Genomic DNA, 17,754 nt, shown 5'->3' on the forward strand with positions numbered 1-17,754 from the left:
AAAAGTTTACAACTATTGAAATTGATAAAAATTGGTTTGTTTTTGCTTATTATAGGTTTCTTAGTCAATATTATACCAATAGCTTAGTTTAATTATGATGATCTTCCATCTTTAGAGTTTTTTATAACTGTAAAATACACAATAAACAAGAAACTGTTTGGTATTACAGAAAAAACTGAACGTTTTTAGCCAGAGAGCATTTTAAGGTAAGCATCCCATAAGCATTGTCGTAGACCAAGGAGCAAGGATTGCACGCCGTATAAACTGAAAAATGGTTTCCAATTACAGGGTTCGAAAATGGCTGACTGCCTTGTAATGTCCCATCAAATTGTACATTTCATAGATTTTCTGTTCGCGGACGATTAGAACGACAAATCAAAAGAAGGAATTACAGGGTTGGAGCTCTTTCAGCAGTTCCGGCAATGACAGTGAGCAAATTATTACCGAAGGGATCGCTTAAATGAGCTGCAAGGTTTTCAACAGGACCCTGTCCAGTGACATAAGCTTGGATGAAGAAACCAAGCATTGCAAACATGGCCAGTCTACCATTCTTGATCTCTTTCACCTTTAGGAGGGCAAACTGGTCAGGGTCCTTGGCAAGTCCCAATGGATCGAAAGGACCCCCTGGGTGAAGCCTGTCCTCTAGATCCTGTATGTAACACACTCGCACAAGTCAATCTCCAAGTTTTCATAGTGATGATGTATGGATAAGAAACAGTTGTAGTATTAACAACTCAAAATCTGAGCGTTATCAAACTCAGCGAGCATACCAGTGCATTGGTTATTCTGTAGTACTCAGCACCGCCGACAAGAACAACCTCAAAAATGACAGCAAATGCAAGATTAATGGGAATGTTCTTTCCAAAGTAATTCAATGTGTTGCCGTCGAGGAGTAGAGCCCCAGTCTGCACAAGTTGCGTGTTAACTATTAACGCGATACGGAAAAAGATAAAAATAGGTGCAATGCTGTCATACGATCTGGAAGGCTTGCAGCAAGGAAATGAAGTAACTAGTACTACTTGCGTACCTTGAACCAAACAGCTTCAGGGCCGCAATTGGCCCCAAATTTGTTTAAGGCTTCAGGGATAACAAAGCCAGCAGCACCAAGCATGGCCCAGCGGCCGTGAATAAGCTCATATGCTTGATATCTGCATTACAAGAATCCCAAAATGGCCCCCGAATGAATAGTGTTCGTTAAAGTAGTAGTTTGACAGTATGGTATCCTCCTGAGTCAACATGTACACCCGCAAAAAGGAAATTCCAAAGTGATGGATGTGCGTACGAGTGCAAGCACAAACTTGAGAGTGCTATCGAGGGTTACTTTACTTACTTGGCAAAGTCTTCTGGCTTCTTGCTGAGGCCAAAAGGATCATATCCGTAACTGCATATTAACCAAATCAGATATTGTCAGAACCGTGACTGCCGTTGCAAATTATCAGAAAAGGGGACATGTATAGACACAGATTCAGGGTTAGTAAAATGCGAGGCAGCATACGCAAAAAACAACTCACTCTCCAGGAACTTCTCCTGTCAAGTACTCGGGGATTTCTGATCTGTCTAAGAGCCCCTCGGGCAGGAAAATTCTTCTGTCAGGTCCTGAAATATTTGAGCATCAAAGGAAGTGTTAATTCAGGCAACCGTGCGTGCATTAGTATTTACAATCAAAAGATTGACACTTTGATGGGTGCAAATTACTAGTTGCTAGCGAGCTATGGATTCCAATTTCCATGATTTATGATCAGATCAGTGAATATAACCAACTAACTGAAGGAGGGAACTAATAAAGTGAATTTGACAACTCACCATACCACTTGGCGAGCTCGTCGTCCAATGAAGAGTCGGCCGCAGGCTTGGGCTTTGCAGCAGCTTTCTTCTTCGAGAAAAGGGCAACAGTCTTGAAACTGGCGGTGTTAGAAGGAGAAGGAGCGCACCTTGAAGAGCTGGTGAAGTTCAGAGGGTTTCCGAGCATTTCAGAGACGCCCAGAGAGGCAGCAGCAGTGGAGGCTGCAAGAGAAGCCATTTGACCGTGCCCTGAGATTTGATACCCCGTCCAGATACTGCTAATGCGGGGGTTAACTTGGAAACTGGGAAGCACCGGGGAACGGGACGGGTGATATGATGATGATGAGAAATGGGGACTATGGGATGGGAGGGAGAAGTTGATGCACGGACACTCCCAGCTAAAAGCTCATTCTGGTGGATGTGGGCTTGCCAACTGGGATTGTCGTTGCTTGTGATCTCTGATTGGTCTGCAGTGAGAAGGGAGAGATGCTGCAATCTGATACAACATTTTGATAGGCTGAACTTGGCCACGTGGCTGATCATGCTGCTGATGTGGAGGAGCAGTCATGCTCAACCGCATTGAGGATGCCCCACCCTGGATAACGTCCGTTATCCGATTACCATCCCTTCATTTTATTTTATTTCACTCCTTTTCTTTTTCTTTTCCAATACTAGTTTCTGTTTTAATTGGCTCTCTCCATTCTGCAGTTGAAGAATTACCTTTGCATAGATTGGACCAAAAAAGAAGGTTGATAAAAATGTTGCGAACACAGTAACTATCGTTAATCTAAAATTTTTAAAATTACAAGCCAAATCGTGATTCTATCCCATTATCCTTATTTATTAAGTGAAAATTTACGAATCTTTTAAATCCCAAGTGAACAACGACTAAAAAAATTCATAGATTGTCTTGTAATTTTCATAATTACAATGTATAGAGTTTTATATATATGTATTGTAACTTTTAAAATTACAATGGTTGTGATGCTACTAGGTGTTTGTTTAGTCCGGTTACAGTCAAACTCTACCACTTAATCACCAGAAAATGGTGTTGCTTCTCGTTACTTTCCAGAATTCAATTTCCAATTTGTCCGCCAGCGCTAGAGTGCACTCCAGCGCCTATATTTCTCAAAATTTTCTTCGCAGCAGCACTCGTATAGCACTAAAACTTAGCAAATCGCATGGGCTTACTAGAGTATTATTTGCTAAGACGTACTCTTTGGTAAACTGAAGCACCAGGAACAACTGAGTTTTAGTTAGTGGCAACCAAAAAGGAATGAAGGCCTTTTTGACTATAGATCAAGGGTTCAAACTCCACTTCAAAGGAGGTATCATAACACCCATTTGATCTAATCGGGTCTGTATAAGTTATAGAAATGTTATCGTAACCAACAAAAAAAAAAAAAAAAAACACACACACACACTCTACATTTTCTGTTGTAACAACCATATTCAAAGCAGAGACACAGAAGGAAAAACTGAATCTGCAGAACCCTTGAAAGAAAGAATCTCAATTCAAGTCTCACTAGGACATTGCAGTAGCATGTCAAGCTACTGATTCAATATTTACAAGAAAGCTACTTCAATATAATAATAATCACTGCAATTATTATATTAACATAGAAAGGTTGCTCCCAATCTCTCACTTGAGGCTTTCTTTATTGCACTATGAGGCTTTCAGCATAATTGTTGAGGTCAAAGACTGTATGTATAGAGACTCTTTTTGCAACCTATTCCCTTGTATACCTATTCTTCCATTTTTGAGTTTCACATGCTACCAGCAAATGATTTACAACCCAATCTCCTCCACACGTTCAGATCATTCACAAAAGAGCAAAGTCTAAAACCAAGAACCAAGAGCAGCGAGTTTGTGCAAACTTATTGTCGTCTCCATTTATCCACCTCTCTGGAAGTAGCTTTGACTAGCTTTTTCGTGTTTAGTACAAGCTCATTGATCAGAGCACCAATTTCATCCCTGACATCAAGAGGCCATAGATAAGAACTTATTTCAAGGTAATCAGCTGCAGTTTTATAATTTTCTGAGCATCAAAATTTCATTCACACAAAAACTCAAATTTCAAATTTGAATAAAGATTGTATGGCATTCATCTAAACCTGCTAGTGTAAAAATAACCTTACACTGACATTTATAAAAGATTAATCCTTGGAACATACTATTTGACTTCACAAATATCAATTATGGGGTACCATCCACTTTCACCTTTTCCCTTGGTTTTTCTTTTACTTTTAAAAGAAAACCCGAAAGCTTAAGGATATTGTTTTTGAAAGAAAAGTCAAACTGCTTTTTATAATCATTTTTCTCCAGTCAAAGTTTTGGGATTTGCAAAGTTCATTCCAATTTCCAGACAGATTTCCAGTACCCACATTGCTATTTGGTAGTTCAAAAGCTACGTCAAACAAGAGAAAGCTCCAACTCTGATTATGTAGGTCAAACTCTTCGATCAATTGGTCACAAATCAAGAGATTTCAGACCAGTCATTGAACCCGGCCTGGCAAGGAACCCGGGAAAAGGACTGGGTGGATGAGTCACTGGTTCAACTTGTGGGTAGGTGGTTGAACCAGTGGGCCACAAAATAATATTTCATAAACACGAATAATATATTAATTATCTTAGCAAATGTAAAATCTATAAATAAAGTGCTTTTATATATCAATTATTATATTTTGAAAGATTTATTTTGAACAAATAAATATTAATAGAAGACTCAATTGCATTTTGCATACTTTAGATATATAGGTCATGTAGTAAAAAAATAAAACAAAACTATTTGATTTAGCAACAAAACAAGTAGCAGCACTAATTCTTTGTAAAATCTGTTTTCGCCTAATGAAACAATTCTTAAATACACAACTATTGTTACATAATGACAACATTTCTAGCTTGAAAGTTGAGGGGATAAATTGTATAATAAACAAATATAGTTAAGGGACATTTGATCAACAAGTGAAAGTTTAACCTAGTGGTAAAGTCTCTTCACATTTAGGTTGAGGACAAGGTTCAAACCTTGGCAAAATCATAAATTTGGGCCCAAAACCAATGACCCACCATGTCACCCAAAACCCAGCCAGGTTCATGCTTGAACCAGCGGGTCAAACGAGTTTGACCACATCACTTCTTAACTGGTCAGACTGAACCCGGCCCGGCCTAGTTACGGCCAATTCACCGTGCTGAACGGTTCAACTGCCAGGCCAGGTTTAATAACTATGGTTGGGACACTAAGGAACTTCAAATAAGTGGGATCAGCAACATGTATATGAACTTCCATTAAGACTGCTTGTGCTTGGAACATTCAATGAAGACCAATACATGCAATCAACCACAAAACACGATTTTCATCATAATAAGCAGTGATTGAATAAATGAATTGGGCTTATGGAGTTGACAAGAAAGAGTTACAAGATCGATTTGTTCTATAAAAACTTTAGAGCTCAGGCACCTGAACAACTAGCATGAACAGGAGGAGAACATATAGATTCTTAGCTTATCAGGAAGAAAAAGATTATTCCAGAGATTTCCCAAAGCAAGACTATAATTTCACCTGATTACTGTCGAACTCATATCTTCCCGACTTTACAAGACCAACCATTAAGGATTGGTGAAAATGGGATATGGAACCTTGATACTGAAAGAAATACAGTCCCAATATATGTCAAAACAAGTGAATTGAACGGTGCAATAGGTTCCTTCAATTGCATTCTCTCAATTGTAACTCATCTTGAACCACAAACCACAAGCAATCCAGACATGTGAAGATCTTCTTATAGCAGAACAGACACCTAAACCGTGTCTTCAAATCATGATCTCTTAAAAATGATTTCCGTGATCGCCATTTATTGCAAGAATATTGCATAATGACACACCGCATAATAGTGGGGGAATAAAAAAAACAAGGATTGTGCTAAATATGGAATACAGCTTAAAGGAATACCAGAGCACTACTCAACAACTCATTAATGATCACCTTAACACATACCAAAACCAGACCAGTATGCATACTCTTAACTCAGCAGCCTAAAATTCCATTAACTCCAGTCCAAACCTCAATGGATGTAGTCACTACCAAAGCATGGTGAAAGGAAAAGGAGTCGCATCAGACAAACAGTTTGTGGCCTTGCAGACTCATTAATAGTGCAACAAAACTAGAACCTGCAATAAACAAATCCTTTGACACAACTAAAGTACCATGCAGATTAAAAATGAACTGAAATTTTTGAGTGGTTTGGTGGTTTAGCCTACAAATCATATTTGTTCAAACGAACAAAAAAATGGCTTTGCAGTTTATGGCCTTGCAGACTTATTAATTGTGCAACAAAACTAGAAACTGTGATAAACAAATCCTTTGACACAACTAAAGTACTGCAGATTAAAAATGAACTGAAATTTTTGAGTGGTTTAACATACAAATCATATTAGTTCAAATGAACAAAAAATGGGTATATATCCGTACCACCCAAAAAAAAAAAAAGAAAAAAAGTCTATGGGCATAAATGAGTTTCTGCTGGCCAGAAACATTATTATAAACCAGCCCAAGCTGGATGTGTTTATATGGACAGACATAGACATAACATACACATCTATTCTCCAGTAAGGATCAATTGGAAAGCCGTGATAAACATATTTCCGTGCAGAATCAGTACATACGAATCATAAAAGAGGGCTGGAACTCTTGATAAGCTGAGAGAATTGACAAACAGGAAGCATCCAATAATGTAAGCCTCGCATATAAGCTACACTAGGCAGACAAGAAAAGACTTGTTGACCCCGGAGCAGCGTCTTCATGCTCATAAATTACTAAAATCTAGAATCCGTTTGTTTTCCTCCCCAAGGATTGAATGAATTGCATCATGTTACAATCGTGTCAAATGAAAACTAGTTTAGTTTGGGTTTTTGGGGAGAAATAGAAGAAAAAGCGGATGAAATGATTTTGGGGGACAAGGATCAGCAGTATGCCGATAACGCCACAAAGAGTTGAAGCTAAAATTAAGGATACATACCTGGCGACGTTGGAGTATCGGCGGTTGTAATCAAAAGCAATACCCCTTCCAACTCCGTACCCAAATCCCAGGCCAAGTCCGCAGCCTGCTCCGGCTCCCAAACCCAGCTGTAATCCAGGAATTCCAGGACCGACGCCCATACCTACAGTTTATTCAGGAGAAAGAAGAGAAAGCATAGAGAAGTAAAAGCAAAGCAAAAGCAGAAATGCATACAGAACAAACGAATAAAAAAGAGGAAGCGAGCGATTAAGTCGGCAATACTACCTCCAACGATGCCGATGGCTAAACCGACACCACAGCCAAATCCAACACCAAAAGCAGGGCCAATCTTACCCAACTGCTTTGACTTCACCTCTGGCAGCTTCCACAATATGCCCTTCTCTTCTTCTTCATCATCATCTCTGCCGCTGCCTCTGCCGCCGCTTCCACCGTACCCGAAACCATATGCTCCGGTGCTCATCTCTCTACAACTCTGCCGCACTCCCCAATGTCTACATACGTCCACACACACTAGAACTACCGCTGCTGGACTGTCCGACGACTCTGCGTATACTTATCCCGATATGGTGGGGAAAATTGTTGGATCCGATCCGCAGGCCACCCTACTCCTTAACTTAACGTTGGGTACATCTTGAGGACTGGACTGGGCTGTAGTACCACATTGGACGGATTCAGATCCGCGTAACCCAAGGCAACGTATTAAAACAACAAAAATAAAAAAAAAAATAGAATTTAAGCAACAACACGTAAAATCCTAACAAATTTTGTTGCTTATTTGAAATTTATTTGTGCCTAAAACTCAATTTAAACTACTCATTTTCAAATTTGTCCATCTCTTTCGAGCTGCTCTAATCTATCCGTGTGGAGGCCAAATTATGCCCAAAAAAAAAAAAGAAAGAGACAGCAAATGCAGATTTTCGACAGCAGTTATCAATGGATTTTGTTTTTAATTTGGGCCGGTTTTCAGCGTTAAGGACTGGGTTGGGGGGGGGGGGGGGGGGAAGTGGGCTTTGGCGGGGGAGTGTAGCTGGTAATCCCACCGAAGCACTACTTAGCTGCAGTGTGAGGTTACAGAAGCTTGCTGCATAGCAGCCAATGGTGGCAACAACGGAGGGAAGGGAAATGGAAATAATGGGAATGGGAGTTGGAGTTGGAGCTGCTTCTTCCTTAAAAAACAAGAATCATCCGACCACCCACGCACTTCCACTTGCACCCCTCCAACTCAAGCTCCTCAACGGCGGTTATGCGGCGGGTACTCCTACTGGTAAAAAGCACTATACCAGTCCTACAAATAATTTCCCTCGCCTGACCACCCTACTCCAACACCATCATCTATATCAGCCTTTCACCTCTACATCATCTGCCTCCACGAATCTCAACCAGGTTCTTGTTCGGGATGACGACTACGATGACATCCACGCTCTGTTTCAGGTTTCTCTTCTCCCCTACACCCCGCAAAACCACCCCCACCCCCCCCCCCTCATTTATTTTATCACTCTCTCTATTATACTTTTTTTTCATCCTTGAATCTTAGCATCTTCCTCAGTTGTACAACTGATACTGATTGTTGGATCTTTTTCTCCTCCCTTACACACTGGGATGCTGACATGTCCTTTTTTCTTAAGTACTATTCGACGACTTTGCTACAACATTTCTCACCAAAAAAACAAATAAAGATCCTGACTCTTTTTTTTTTTATTTCTTTTTCTAAAATCAAGTCTCTTTGCTAATTGCACTTGGTCTCCTTAGCTGCCATGCGGTGCAAAATTGATGCCAAGTGATGACATAGTAGTTTCTTTTCTGCAAATGGATTCTTGAGATGACTTCTGCCTTTTCTTTTTTCTTTTTGGGTGCAGATTCTTCCTTGCGATTTGCGTAATATCCTTATGCATGACTCCAAGCAATCTCAGCTCTTAGAGGTCCGTTGATGTTTTCCATCCAGTATTTTCTAAACGAGAAGTCCACCCTCTTGCTTGAAATGGCACATGCCATTCTGCAAAGTGATAAAGTCAGATTTATTTATTTCATCTTTTGTTCTCTTCGAATAATGGCCCATTTGATGTTTTCTGGTCGTTTCTTTGAGAATTGCCATCTTACGAGGCGGAAAGTATTCTTTTCCAACCCCAAAGTTTATCATTGGCGGCAAAATTACAAGGGCAGCATCATCTCGACGACACAAAACTAACTGGCTTAATTTTCCTAGCTTTCAGATAACTAGCTATAGATGATGTCCCACAACTAAACTCTCTGGTTTCATTCTACCAATAGGTGATCTTGGACCTGGGAAAGTTGCCACAAGCATGCTATGCTGGTGATTGTGGGAGGCAGGTTTTAAGGGACACTGAGGTGAATCGCTAGATTATATGATTCTTCCTTGGTTTATTGAATTCTGCTGAATTATCTGCATGCCTCTTGCAATATCCTACTGGCTTCTTGGTTTATGGTACGATAATACAAATTTGACTTCATATTGAGCATCTGGAAAGGTAGTACTTAATATAATGAACTGTCTATACGGTAGTCTAATTCAATTATTCTGATTATATATCTGGGTAAAGTGTATGGTAACCCATCAAACTATTTCAAGTTCTCAGCTCGGTCATTCCACTTGTTATGGTGTCAATTGACATGCTAAACTATTCAAACTGATGCAATCAGCCCATTCCGTTAGCTTTTTCAGTTAACTTAGACAGAACACCTGTGAGACAGATGCTTTCAGTGGGGACTAAAACAGCAGTTTGCCTCAACCTACCTTCCCTAGTTCATTAAGATATATCTTCTATCGATTAAAATCTTTTTGTCATCAGATTAGGAAGAGAGGTTCAAGAAACAACTTATAGGCGACCCGATTGTCAACCACCACAGCCACCGAGGACCCCAACTCCCCTCAGAGCCACTGCTCAACACTCATCAATTAGAGCAACCCATGATGAACCCATAGCGCTAGGAACCAAAGGTAGTGCAGCAAAACAGTCTTCAGATAATAAGATAATAATATAGAAGTCAATAAAGATGACATCATCTCGTTCCAAAGGGTCATGAGGATGAGGATAAAGAAGAATGATGAATTGAAGTAGAAAGGGCTAATTGCAGGGTTTGCCATGCTCGAAAAGATGGACGATTCTGCAGCATAGTTCTTGACAAATGGGAAAGCTATGTCGAAAGTTCAAAGAATGAAAGAATGTGTACACGAAGGATAACGGAATTCTCATAGATGATGTTAAACTGAAATTAGTCAAGCTAATCTGATGAGAAGAAGGATTAGTCGATTAGGGAAGATGGATTTTAGACAAGATATCGCTTTTGTCCTTGCCAAAGGCATTTGCCTTTCACGTTAGCATTATGCCATCTGAGTTAACAGAAGAAACTAGCATAATGGGTTAATTTCACGGTTTGAGTAGTTTAGTGGGCCAATTGACACGAAAAAAGATTTAAAATAGATTAATAGGCCATGGTGCACTTTACCCTATATATTTTAAGCCATTTGATTAACCAGGTGACAATAGAAGAGCTAGAGTACGCTCAAAATGCAATTGGGCAATTTGGAGATGATAATAGAGCTGGCATTGTGGGTACCTTGCACCGCATATCTGCAATTAGGAGCAGGAAAGGTCAAGTTATTGGTTTGACATGCAGAGTTGGAAGGGCAATCCAGGGGCATGTTAGCATGGTTAGGGATTTGCTTGACTTCAGTGAGAGCATCTTGTTTGTTGGAAGGTCAGTTAGCAAACTAATCTCCTATACAGATGTAGTTCTTCTTAGACCTTAATAGGCATTGCACAAAAGAATTGAAATGGAAAGAATTTCTCTTAACCAGGTCACTGGTGTTTCAGAATTATATTACTGTATTGTGGTCTAATATTCCTTTGACAAATATTGCTCATTCTAATTTCTCTTTACCTAGCATTCCATGAAACTCAGCTATAGCATTATCTTATTCACATGCAACCCCCATCTACCTATTATAAAATTGCAAGAGAGAGGTACAAATACTGACTGGACTTAAAAAGAATATGAACATAACTACTCCCTCCGTCCCAATTATTTTGTCATGTTTTGGGAATACAACCTTTTAAGAATAGTGGTTTGATTGTGATGTTTGTACTTCTCTTTCCAATCTTACCCCCACAAATTCAAATTTTGAATTTGAATGATAACATGCATATGATTAAAGGGACGGACTATATTGGAAGGAGAGATTAAAAAGTGCTTTGACTTTCTCAACATGACAAACATTTTGGGACATCCCAAAATGGAAAGTATAACACTTTCAATGGGATGAAGGGAGTATCATTTTTAGGCAATAATATTCTTGTAAAGCACGTGGGCTCTCTCTGGTGTCTGAAAAGAGAAGACCAAGCACTAAGTTATCCATGAAGAAAATTTATAAGGCTTAATGTCACTAGAAAAATCTGCAGTGAATAACTTTACATGCACACGTCTAATATTTGCTAAATCAAATTGCAGTTCTACAGACTGATTAATTGACACAATAAAACTTACATGACATCTCAATTCAACCTTCAGTAGGTTGATTAATGTTGTGTTCTTTTGAATTGATTCAGTTCTTTTTCTTGATTACAAAGCTTGTGTCAAATATTTCCTTTGGAAATCAGTCCAATTATCAGGAACCATGCCTTCGTAGCTTATACATGATATTTACTTTGTTCATGCCTTCAATCCTCTTTGGCATTCTTCCATGTGGCCCGGCTATTGTCTTATCCCCTCCAACTTGGAGAAAAACCTGATCATAAAGATTCTTCATTTTATGCATTTAGATGGCCTCTGAGATTGCTTGTAATGTAAGATAAAGGAGCAAAAATAAGTCCATTTGTCGATTTATAACTGCAACTTCATTTTCCACCTTTTTTTAATATACTGCTCTTCTTGTATCTAGTTATTGTGGATTTCATAGGATGATTTAGATGAGGTATATACTTACTGTATGCCAGTCTGATCGTATTGATGAAAGTTACTTATCAGAACAAGGATACGTGAACACATAAGGTGCAAAGCTTGCATTTTAACTTTCTTCAGTTTATTCTGGGTTGATTTGGGTGGTAAATAGACCAGACTGAGAAGTAATGTCCTCGTTTGGATTGCATTTTTCTGAATTTTTTGTAGAAAAATTACTATAGCGATTTGATATATATGAGGTAAAAAGATGAATGAAAAATGTGTTCACGGAAAACGTAACAATTTTTCTTTGAAAAATTGGCAATCCAAACACACCCAATGTATTTCCGGTATCAAATCAAAGAAAAAGTTAATCCATGTGACCTGTGATACTGTGCAAACTGCATGCACTGTTATGTGCAGTGCTTGGATTAGAATCATATAGCTTGTGGTTAGCTAGTCTTCATTTCTGAGCACATATACCATTCTGGATTTAGACTACATTGATATCTTTACTATGATGGAGTGGAAATATAGCACATTTATGTAATTGTTCCCAAACAAGTATGGATCCTGAGACGCCGATGCCTTAAAACAACCACACTGCTCCATTCATATGATCTGACCCTCAATTGCTTCCAATTTCTGCTCAGAAGTTGTATTATGTTATTTGCTTTGCTAAGTTTGATTTACTTTCTTGTAGTTCTTGTAGCTCACATGCTTTATTGATATGAATGTCTTGTGTTTAACAGACCTGGCGTAGGCAAAACTACAGTAATGCGGGAGTTATCTCGGGTCCTGTCGCATGATCTTCAAAAGAGAGTGGTTTGTTATGTTTAAGTATTTCTGTATTACATCACTTGTCAGTCCACTTCCAACACTATCACAGCTTTGTATATATTTTCTTCTCTACTTAAGAAACTGATCAACCAAGATCCCTAAATGGAATAGGTGGTTGTTGACACCAGCAATGAAATCGGAGGTGATGGGGATGTTCCACACCCTGCAATAGGAAGTGCAAGAAGATTGCAGGTTCCTGAGCCCTCTATGCAGCACTTAGTTATGATTGAAGCAGTGGAGAATCACATGCCTGAGGTGATTATAATTGATGAGATTGGCACAGAATCTGAAGTTAATGCTTGTCGAACTATTGCAGAGAGAGGAGTTATGCTTGTAGGCACTGCTCACGGTGAGGGGCTGGAGAACATTGTCAAGAATCCTATCCTAGTGGACCTGGTTTGTTTAGATCCTTCTGGAAATTCTTAATATGAAAGTAATCTGTTTGATCCTTTGTTCTTATCATATTGCAATATCAATTGCATCTTCCCAACTTGTAGAGATCTTCAATTATCCTGATCCTTAGTTGTCATTGTTATCTCCACTAAATTGATTGCCATACAAAGTGATCATGCGAAGCTGAATTTGTCAAGAATGTCTGGGGGCCATAAAAAACTCACTTGTTTGATAACTCACAAATTGCTGTGGTCTTGTTTTGATTAATTTAAACAGTCATAGTTTTTCGATATTTAGTACATGGATAATTGTAATGTTTTGTGGGTAAGTTGCTGGTATGATTGCGAGAAGGATGAGGGGGAGTAGAAAGCATGTTGGAAGGCTGAGGAGAAGGGAGAGAGGTACAGCAATTAGTGTGTTGTTTGTGGGAACTCATTCCAAGTCCTCATTTATGTAAAGTAGATGCTGTTATTTGAATCCTTTAAAGAGGAAGTGAAAGCATCTTCATTTTACTTAGGAGTCTGGTGCTTGTTTTTTCAGCATTTTTCAAATCGGTATCCAAAACTATATAATCAAATTTGTTTTTTCACTAATAGTCACAGGATTTTATAAAGGTAGTCATAAAAACAAGAACCAGGCATAGAGCTATTAGGCTTATTTGCTGCTGTACTCTTATATAGGATGTTAACCTAGAAGTGCAGATGTAAGCATATTCAGTATAGTTTTATGGGGAGGGGTAATCCGAAATCTTATGAAAACAAGTGATTGACGTTGATAAAATTTCTCTATCCAACATCAGCCTCAAATCTTTCATTTGCATATTAGAAGATGAATAACGCATGATCTTGAGGACAATGTTCCACAGACATACAATAGTGGCTGTCACCCTAGTTCAGTTTCATATTGCTCAAGCATTTCAAGTTCTTTGGTTTGAATATCTTAAGATTATAGAGAATCCTTAGGAGCTATGGGAAAGTTGCATGCAGAATCCTTAGGTGTCATGCAGAATTGGCATGCATAATTTCTTTTATATTTTTAATGAAATGATTTGACACAATATTGATTTTTTCAATGTTGAATATTCAGATTGGTGGAGTGAAAAGCGTAACATTAGGTGATGAAGAAGCCCGAGTAAGAAATAGCAAAAAAATCATCTTTGAGAGAGTGGCTTCTCCCACATTTCCTTTTTTGGTTGAGGTTAGGGAGCGGGACTATTGGGCCATACATCGGGTTAGTTGTTTATTTTTTGGTAATCATTGAAATCCTGAATTAAGATCTATTTCACACCTTGTGTCTTCCATGTTGATAAATTTTATTTTCGTTATTTTTTTTTTACTATATTTTTCTCGCCTATTTCTTTGACCTATATTTTTCTCTCCTATTTCTTTGGTGGGGTATGGCAAAGGGTTGTTTGCATCTGTGCTTTAGGATTGTTAGTGACAAGAAAAGTCTAGTTTATTTCTCATGCAATTGTATCCTTCATGATGGAATGCTCTATAGTACGGTCTTTAATTGGAAAGTCCACCTAGGGAATGCCTACTAAAGACAGAGCTAAGAAGTTTATAATGACACTAACAACGGCCTTCCCTTGAATTTTGCACAAATTCAAGCTGTTTTTGTTACTTAAATATTCTTTTTTTCTATTTTCAATGTTCACTTGTGCAACCTCTGGTGCTATGTAATTTTGCTCTGCATTGTGTGGAAGGAGGTCTTAGTATTCTTTTTTTTTTTTTTTTTGTGGGGGCATTGTTTGTAAGGCGGCCATTGGTTCAATACATGCAAGTAATATTTTTCTCTGGTACGGATAAATCTAGTCATTCATATATTGTGGGAAAAAGGATTCTTGTGCACTGAGTTTGTGTTAGCGTAAAACTTTGCTGTTTCTGTTTCTTTCATGATCTCTATTAAAACTTCTTATCTTCCATACATAGAACAAAATAACCAGCTGGGTTTGCTCTATAACATTTACTTAAGACCCCAATTTAGGCATTGTTGGCTTCTTGTTTGGCCGTGTATGCGATGAATTAGAGGATAGGTGCCTGATCATCTAAGGTTTGACTGCCTGTAGTCCAGCAGTGCAGTTAAGTTATTTAAGATCAAGCTGGAGGTCCAGCAGTACTATGGTTATGGTGGATGTCTTCAAATGTCAAACCTAGAGGATTCTTGTCTAGATTGAAACAACTTTATCACTTTGTTTTTCTCTTTGCAAGATATTTTAGGTGGAATAATTTTTTTCTTTTTCCAATTTCATTATTTAGACAGGAAGGAGTGTGGATGCTTTGCTTCGTGGGAGGAAATCGTTTGTTGAGGTAAGCAATGTATTTTATCCGTGTTCCATGATATTTCTGGGTTATGCTTTAAAAGGGTAGTTAAATCTGCTGTAACATGGGCATATATATGGTACAGAATAAAGGCTGTAAATATAGCAATTAATTGAGTGAAGAAAAAACTATGGATGTATATTTGAAAACCTAATATCTCTTGGCAAGAGTTCTTTCTCATTGCTGATTAGGATATGGTCAACATGTGCTTTTAAACTCCTCTAAAATGTGAAAGTAGCCAGGTTCTTTAATAGGTTTCTACCCCATACACATTATAGATATTTGGTGAAGTATCTTGCATCCTTGATTGATGGTCGATTTAGTTGTTAAAGGAAGGTCCGGATGAAGTGGAAAAGTTCCAACTTTCTAAAACTATAACGGGATTAAGAAGTTAACTCAAATTGTGGTAATAGCTTCAACATGCTTAACTTGAAATGATGAGAACTCGAATGATTCTGCAAAATGGAAAAACACAAATTCCTGGTAGAACTCCTAAAACGCGGTTACCTTTAGAAATGTATAATGTACAGAACGGCTCTATTCTATTTAACATGCATTGCTTTTACAGATTAGGAAAAGAGATAAAGACATGAAAATCATGATTGAAAGATGGAAGATGGAAGCCTGAATTGTCACTTTGGGAACTGGTAATATCAGTTTGATCCTGTCAGCAGCTTGCACAGAGCTTCTTGAATGTGAGATTCTAACATAGTTCTTGACGAATGGAGGCTTTTACTGGTTTTTTGTTGCATATGAAGGATGATTGATCTTGTAAAGCTTTGCATAAGGTAGGTGGTGAGATTTTTAATGATCCTAGAATCCCGTCAAGAAGCTTATTGGGTGACTTGGGATCTCTAACCAACTCCGACTTTTATCTTTCAAATCCATTGCATGAGATCTTACCAGAGATCCTGGAAAATTCAATGAGATCAGTAACTTTCATATCGAGATGGTGATTAAAAGAGGGCCACCTCTTAGGGGGTTCTAATTTCTAAAGGTCAGGATTCCAATTCTTCGCTGCCAGTAACCACCCTACACTTGAGGGCTACAGCTCAAGCAGGTCCCTCCCCCGCAAAATACTTCGCCAACCCCACGTGGCATTGGTATTACATTTGACATTGAGGAAGTTCTTGTTCATATAAATGTTTTGAAATGAAAAAACTCACTCTGACAAAGATTGCCTTAGCTAAGAATGCCCGCCCTATTCATTTTCTCAGTAGATCTAATACCTCGTCTCCATTGTTATTTAGACCTGGGTAGAATAGACAAGGGTTTCCAATTGATACCCTAGCCTTCTACAAATAAATCTGGCAAATGTCGATCCACGCTTTAAGCAGCACTCCGAGGGATATGAAACATTGCAAGCGCAAACGATGTCCACTTTCCAATGCGCTTTGGCGAACTATTCACTAAGGCCTTGTTTAGAAGGTCATTTTTCACCAAAATTTTTATGATTTTCGTGAACATATTTTTTAATTCTTTTTTTTATTTCATATATATCAAATTGTTATAGTACAAAAATTTTAGAAAATTGCAATCCATACAGGACATAAATTTGACTTTATAAAATTTACCTTTTGACCAGACAAAAAAAAATGAGAAAATTTTTTGCTAACACCAATTTCTGAGTGTAATGCGAATAATGAATGTAAAGTGTATGAGTGGATAATGATAGGCGTTTGTTGGGAAAAAAAAAAAAAAAAAAAGGATAATGATAGGCACTGTAATGAATTTAGTGCATATGAAACTATGAATTCAAGACAAAAAAAATACTATGAATTAGCTATGAATTTTTAGCTATAATGCCCTTGTTATTTTCATAGCTTATTAGTATCAAAATAAGAAAATTGCACAAAATATTCCTCGCTTTTTGCAAAAAAAAAAAAGAAAAAAATTTACCCTCCTCGTAATTAGATTGTTGATCTCATGTCATTCGTGAAAGCAAGTCATGGTCCAAGACCTCCAATTTTTGGCAACTTTTTGACCCACCGCACAGGTTCAATTCTACAGGAGCAAAAAATGCCAGATTAAGGGGACGAAATAAAAACTTAAAGAAACAAACTACTATTAAAAAAAAAAAAAAAATCATATAAACTTGCACGTCACTGCCTCGGTTCTCATAGGAAGTATTTCTTTAATTATTCACCTAAACAATTAACATGCAATTAATGATGCAACAACCAAATCTTGATCCGTGATTTACTTCCTAAAAGCTAGTAGTATTAAACTAGCCCACTGGCCTCTGCTTTGTTATTACAGCTTTCATGAGAAGTCACTCCTAAATACAGAGAATGATTTCCACTCCCAAATTTTAGCAAAATATGGATTCCAAAATGTTTGAATAGAGAAAAAAATTACATTTAACAAAAATGTCATTGATTTCAATTATACTATTACACCGTAAACAGAATTAAATATCTTAGTATTCAAGTTTGTTTGATCATTGTATCGTATTTGAAATTGTGTTCAAGTTTGATTTGTTTATATACCAAGTTGAGTTTGAAAA

At 38.0% G+C, this 17,754-nt stretch overlaps 3 protein-coding genes across 6 annotated transcripts; 1 reads left to right on the top strand and 2 right to left on the bottom strand.

The window, feature by feature from the left end:
- Positions 1–260: 260 nt before the first annotated feature.
- Positions 261–2,175, bottom strand: LOC140016109 (chlorophyll a-b binding protein CP26, chloroplastic-like). Its single transcript, XM_072069306.1, has 6 exons — positions 1,804–2,175; positions 1,512–1,596; positions 1,331–1,381; positions 1,028–1,148; positions 771–905; positions 261–649 (listed from the first exon to the last, which is right to left on the bottom strand). Exons 1-6 carry the CDS (start codon positions 2,018–2,020, stop codon positions 389–391), a joined length of 870 nt encoding a protein of 289 aa, XP_071925407.1. The 5' UTR covers positions 2,021–2,175; the 3' UTR covers positions 261–388.
- Positions 2,176–3,254: 1,079 nt separating this feature from the next.
- LOC113712884 (uncharacterized) lies at positions 3,255–7,402 on the bottom strand. Its single transcript, XM_027236495.2, has 3 exons — positions 7,063–7,402; positions 6,799–6,940; positions 3,255–3,757 (listed from the first exon to the last, which is right to left on the bottom strand). The coding sequence occupies exons 1-3, from the start codon at positions 7,256–7,258 to the stop codon at positions 3,661–3,663; spliced, it is 435 nt and encodes a 144-aa protein (XP_027092296.2). The 5' UTR covers positions 7,259–7,402; the 3' UTR covers positions 3,255–3,660.
- A 427-nt stretch (positions 7,403–7,829) lies between these two features.
- Positions 7,830–16,196, top strand: LOC113714517 (uncharacterized protein ycf45-like). 4 transcript variants are annotated; one of them, XM_072069308.1, is made up of 9 exons: positions 7,831–8,229; positions 8,655–8,717; positions 9,067–9,144; positions 10,295–10,515; positions 12,447–12,519; positions 12,646–12,930; positions 14,014–14,157; positions 15,190–15,236; positions 15,817–16,196. In XM_072069308.1, exons 1-9 carry the CDS (start codon positions 7,894–7,896, stop codon positions 15,839–15,841), a joined length of 1,272 nt encoding a protein of 423 aa, XP_071925409.1. In that variant the 5' UTR covers positions 7,831–7,893; the 3' UTR covers positions 15,842–16,196. The 4 variants fall into 4 exon arrangements, with proteins under 4 accessions (XP_071925411.1, XP_071925409.1, XP_071925410.1 ...); XM_072069307.1 differs by having other exon boundaries at positions 7,835–8,229; positions 15,186–15,236; XM_072069309.1 differs by lacking the exon at positions 14,014–14,157 and having other exon boundaries at positions 15,186–15,236.
- Positions 16,197–17,754: the final 1,558 nt, after the last annotated feature.

This window comes from Coffea arabica, chromosome 10c, assembly GCF_036785885.1.
Source record: "Coffea arabica cultivar ET-39 chromosome 10c, Coffea Arabica ET-39 HiFi, whole genome shotgun sequence".
Lineage (NCBI taxonomy): Eukaryota > Viridiplantae > Streptophyta > Magnoliopsida > Gentianales > Rubiaceae > Coffea > Coffea arabica.

Excerpts from the sequence above, each read along its gene's own strand:
- LOC140016109 (XM_072069306.1), bottom strand. The coding sequence starts at position 2,020 with ATGGCTTCTCTTGCAGCCTCCACTGCTGCTGCCTCTCTGGGCGTCTCT. Across the intron at positions 1,597-1,803 it reads CGAGCTCGCCAAGTGGTATG|GACCTGACAGAAGAATTTTC; the intron begins GTGAGTTGTCAA and ends CAAATATTTCAG. Across the intron at positions 906-1,027 it reads CTGAAGCTGTTTGGTTCAAG|ACTGGGGCTCTACTCCTCGA; the intron begins GTACGCAAGTAG and ends CAACTTGTGCAG.
- LOC113712884 (XM_027236495.2), bottom strand. The coding sequence starts at position 7,258 with ATGAGCACCGGAGCATATGGTTTCGGGTACGGTGGAAGCGGCGGCAGA. Across the intron at positions 6,941-7,062 it reads AGCCATCGGCATCGTTGGAG|GTATGGGCGTCGGTCCTGGA; the intron begins GTAGTATTGCCG and ends AATAAACTGTAG. Across the intron at positions 3,758-6,798 it reads CGATACTCCAACGTCGCCAG|GGATGAAATTGGTGCTCTGA; the intron begins GTATGTATCCTT and ends TCTTGATGTCAG.
- LOC113714517 (XM_072069307.1), top strand. The coding sequence starts at position 7,894 with ATGGTGGCAACAACGGAGGGAAGGGAAATGGAAATAATGGGAATGGGA. Across the intron at positions 9,145-10,294 it reads AGGTTTTAAGGGACACTGAG|GTGACAATAGAAGAGCTAGA; the intron begins GTGAATCGCTAG and ends TTGATTAACCAG. Across the intron at positions 12,931-14,013 it reads ATCCTATCCTAGTGGACCTG|ATTGGTGGAGTGAAAAGCGT; the intron begins GTTTGTTTAGAT and ends TTGAATATTCAG.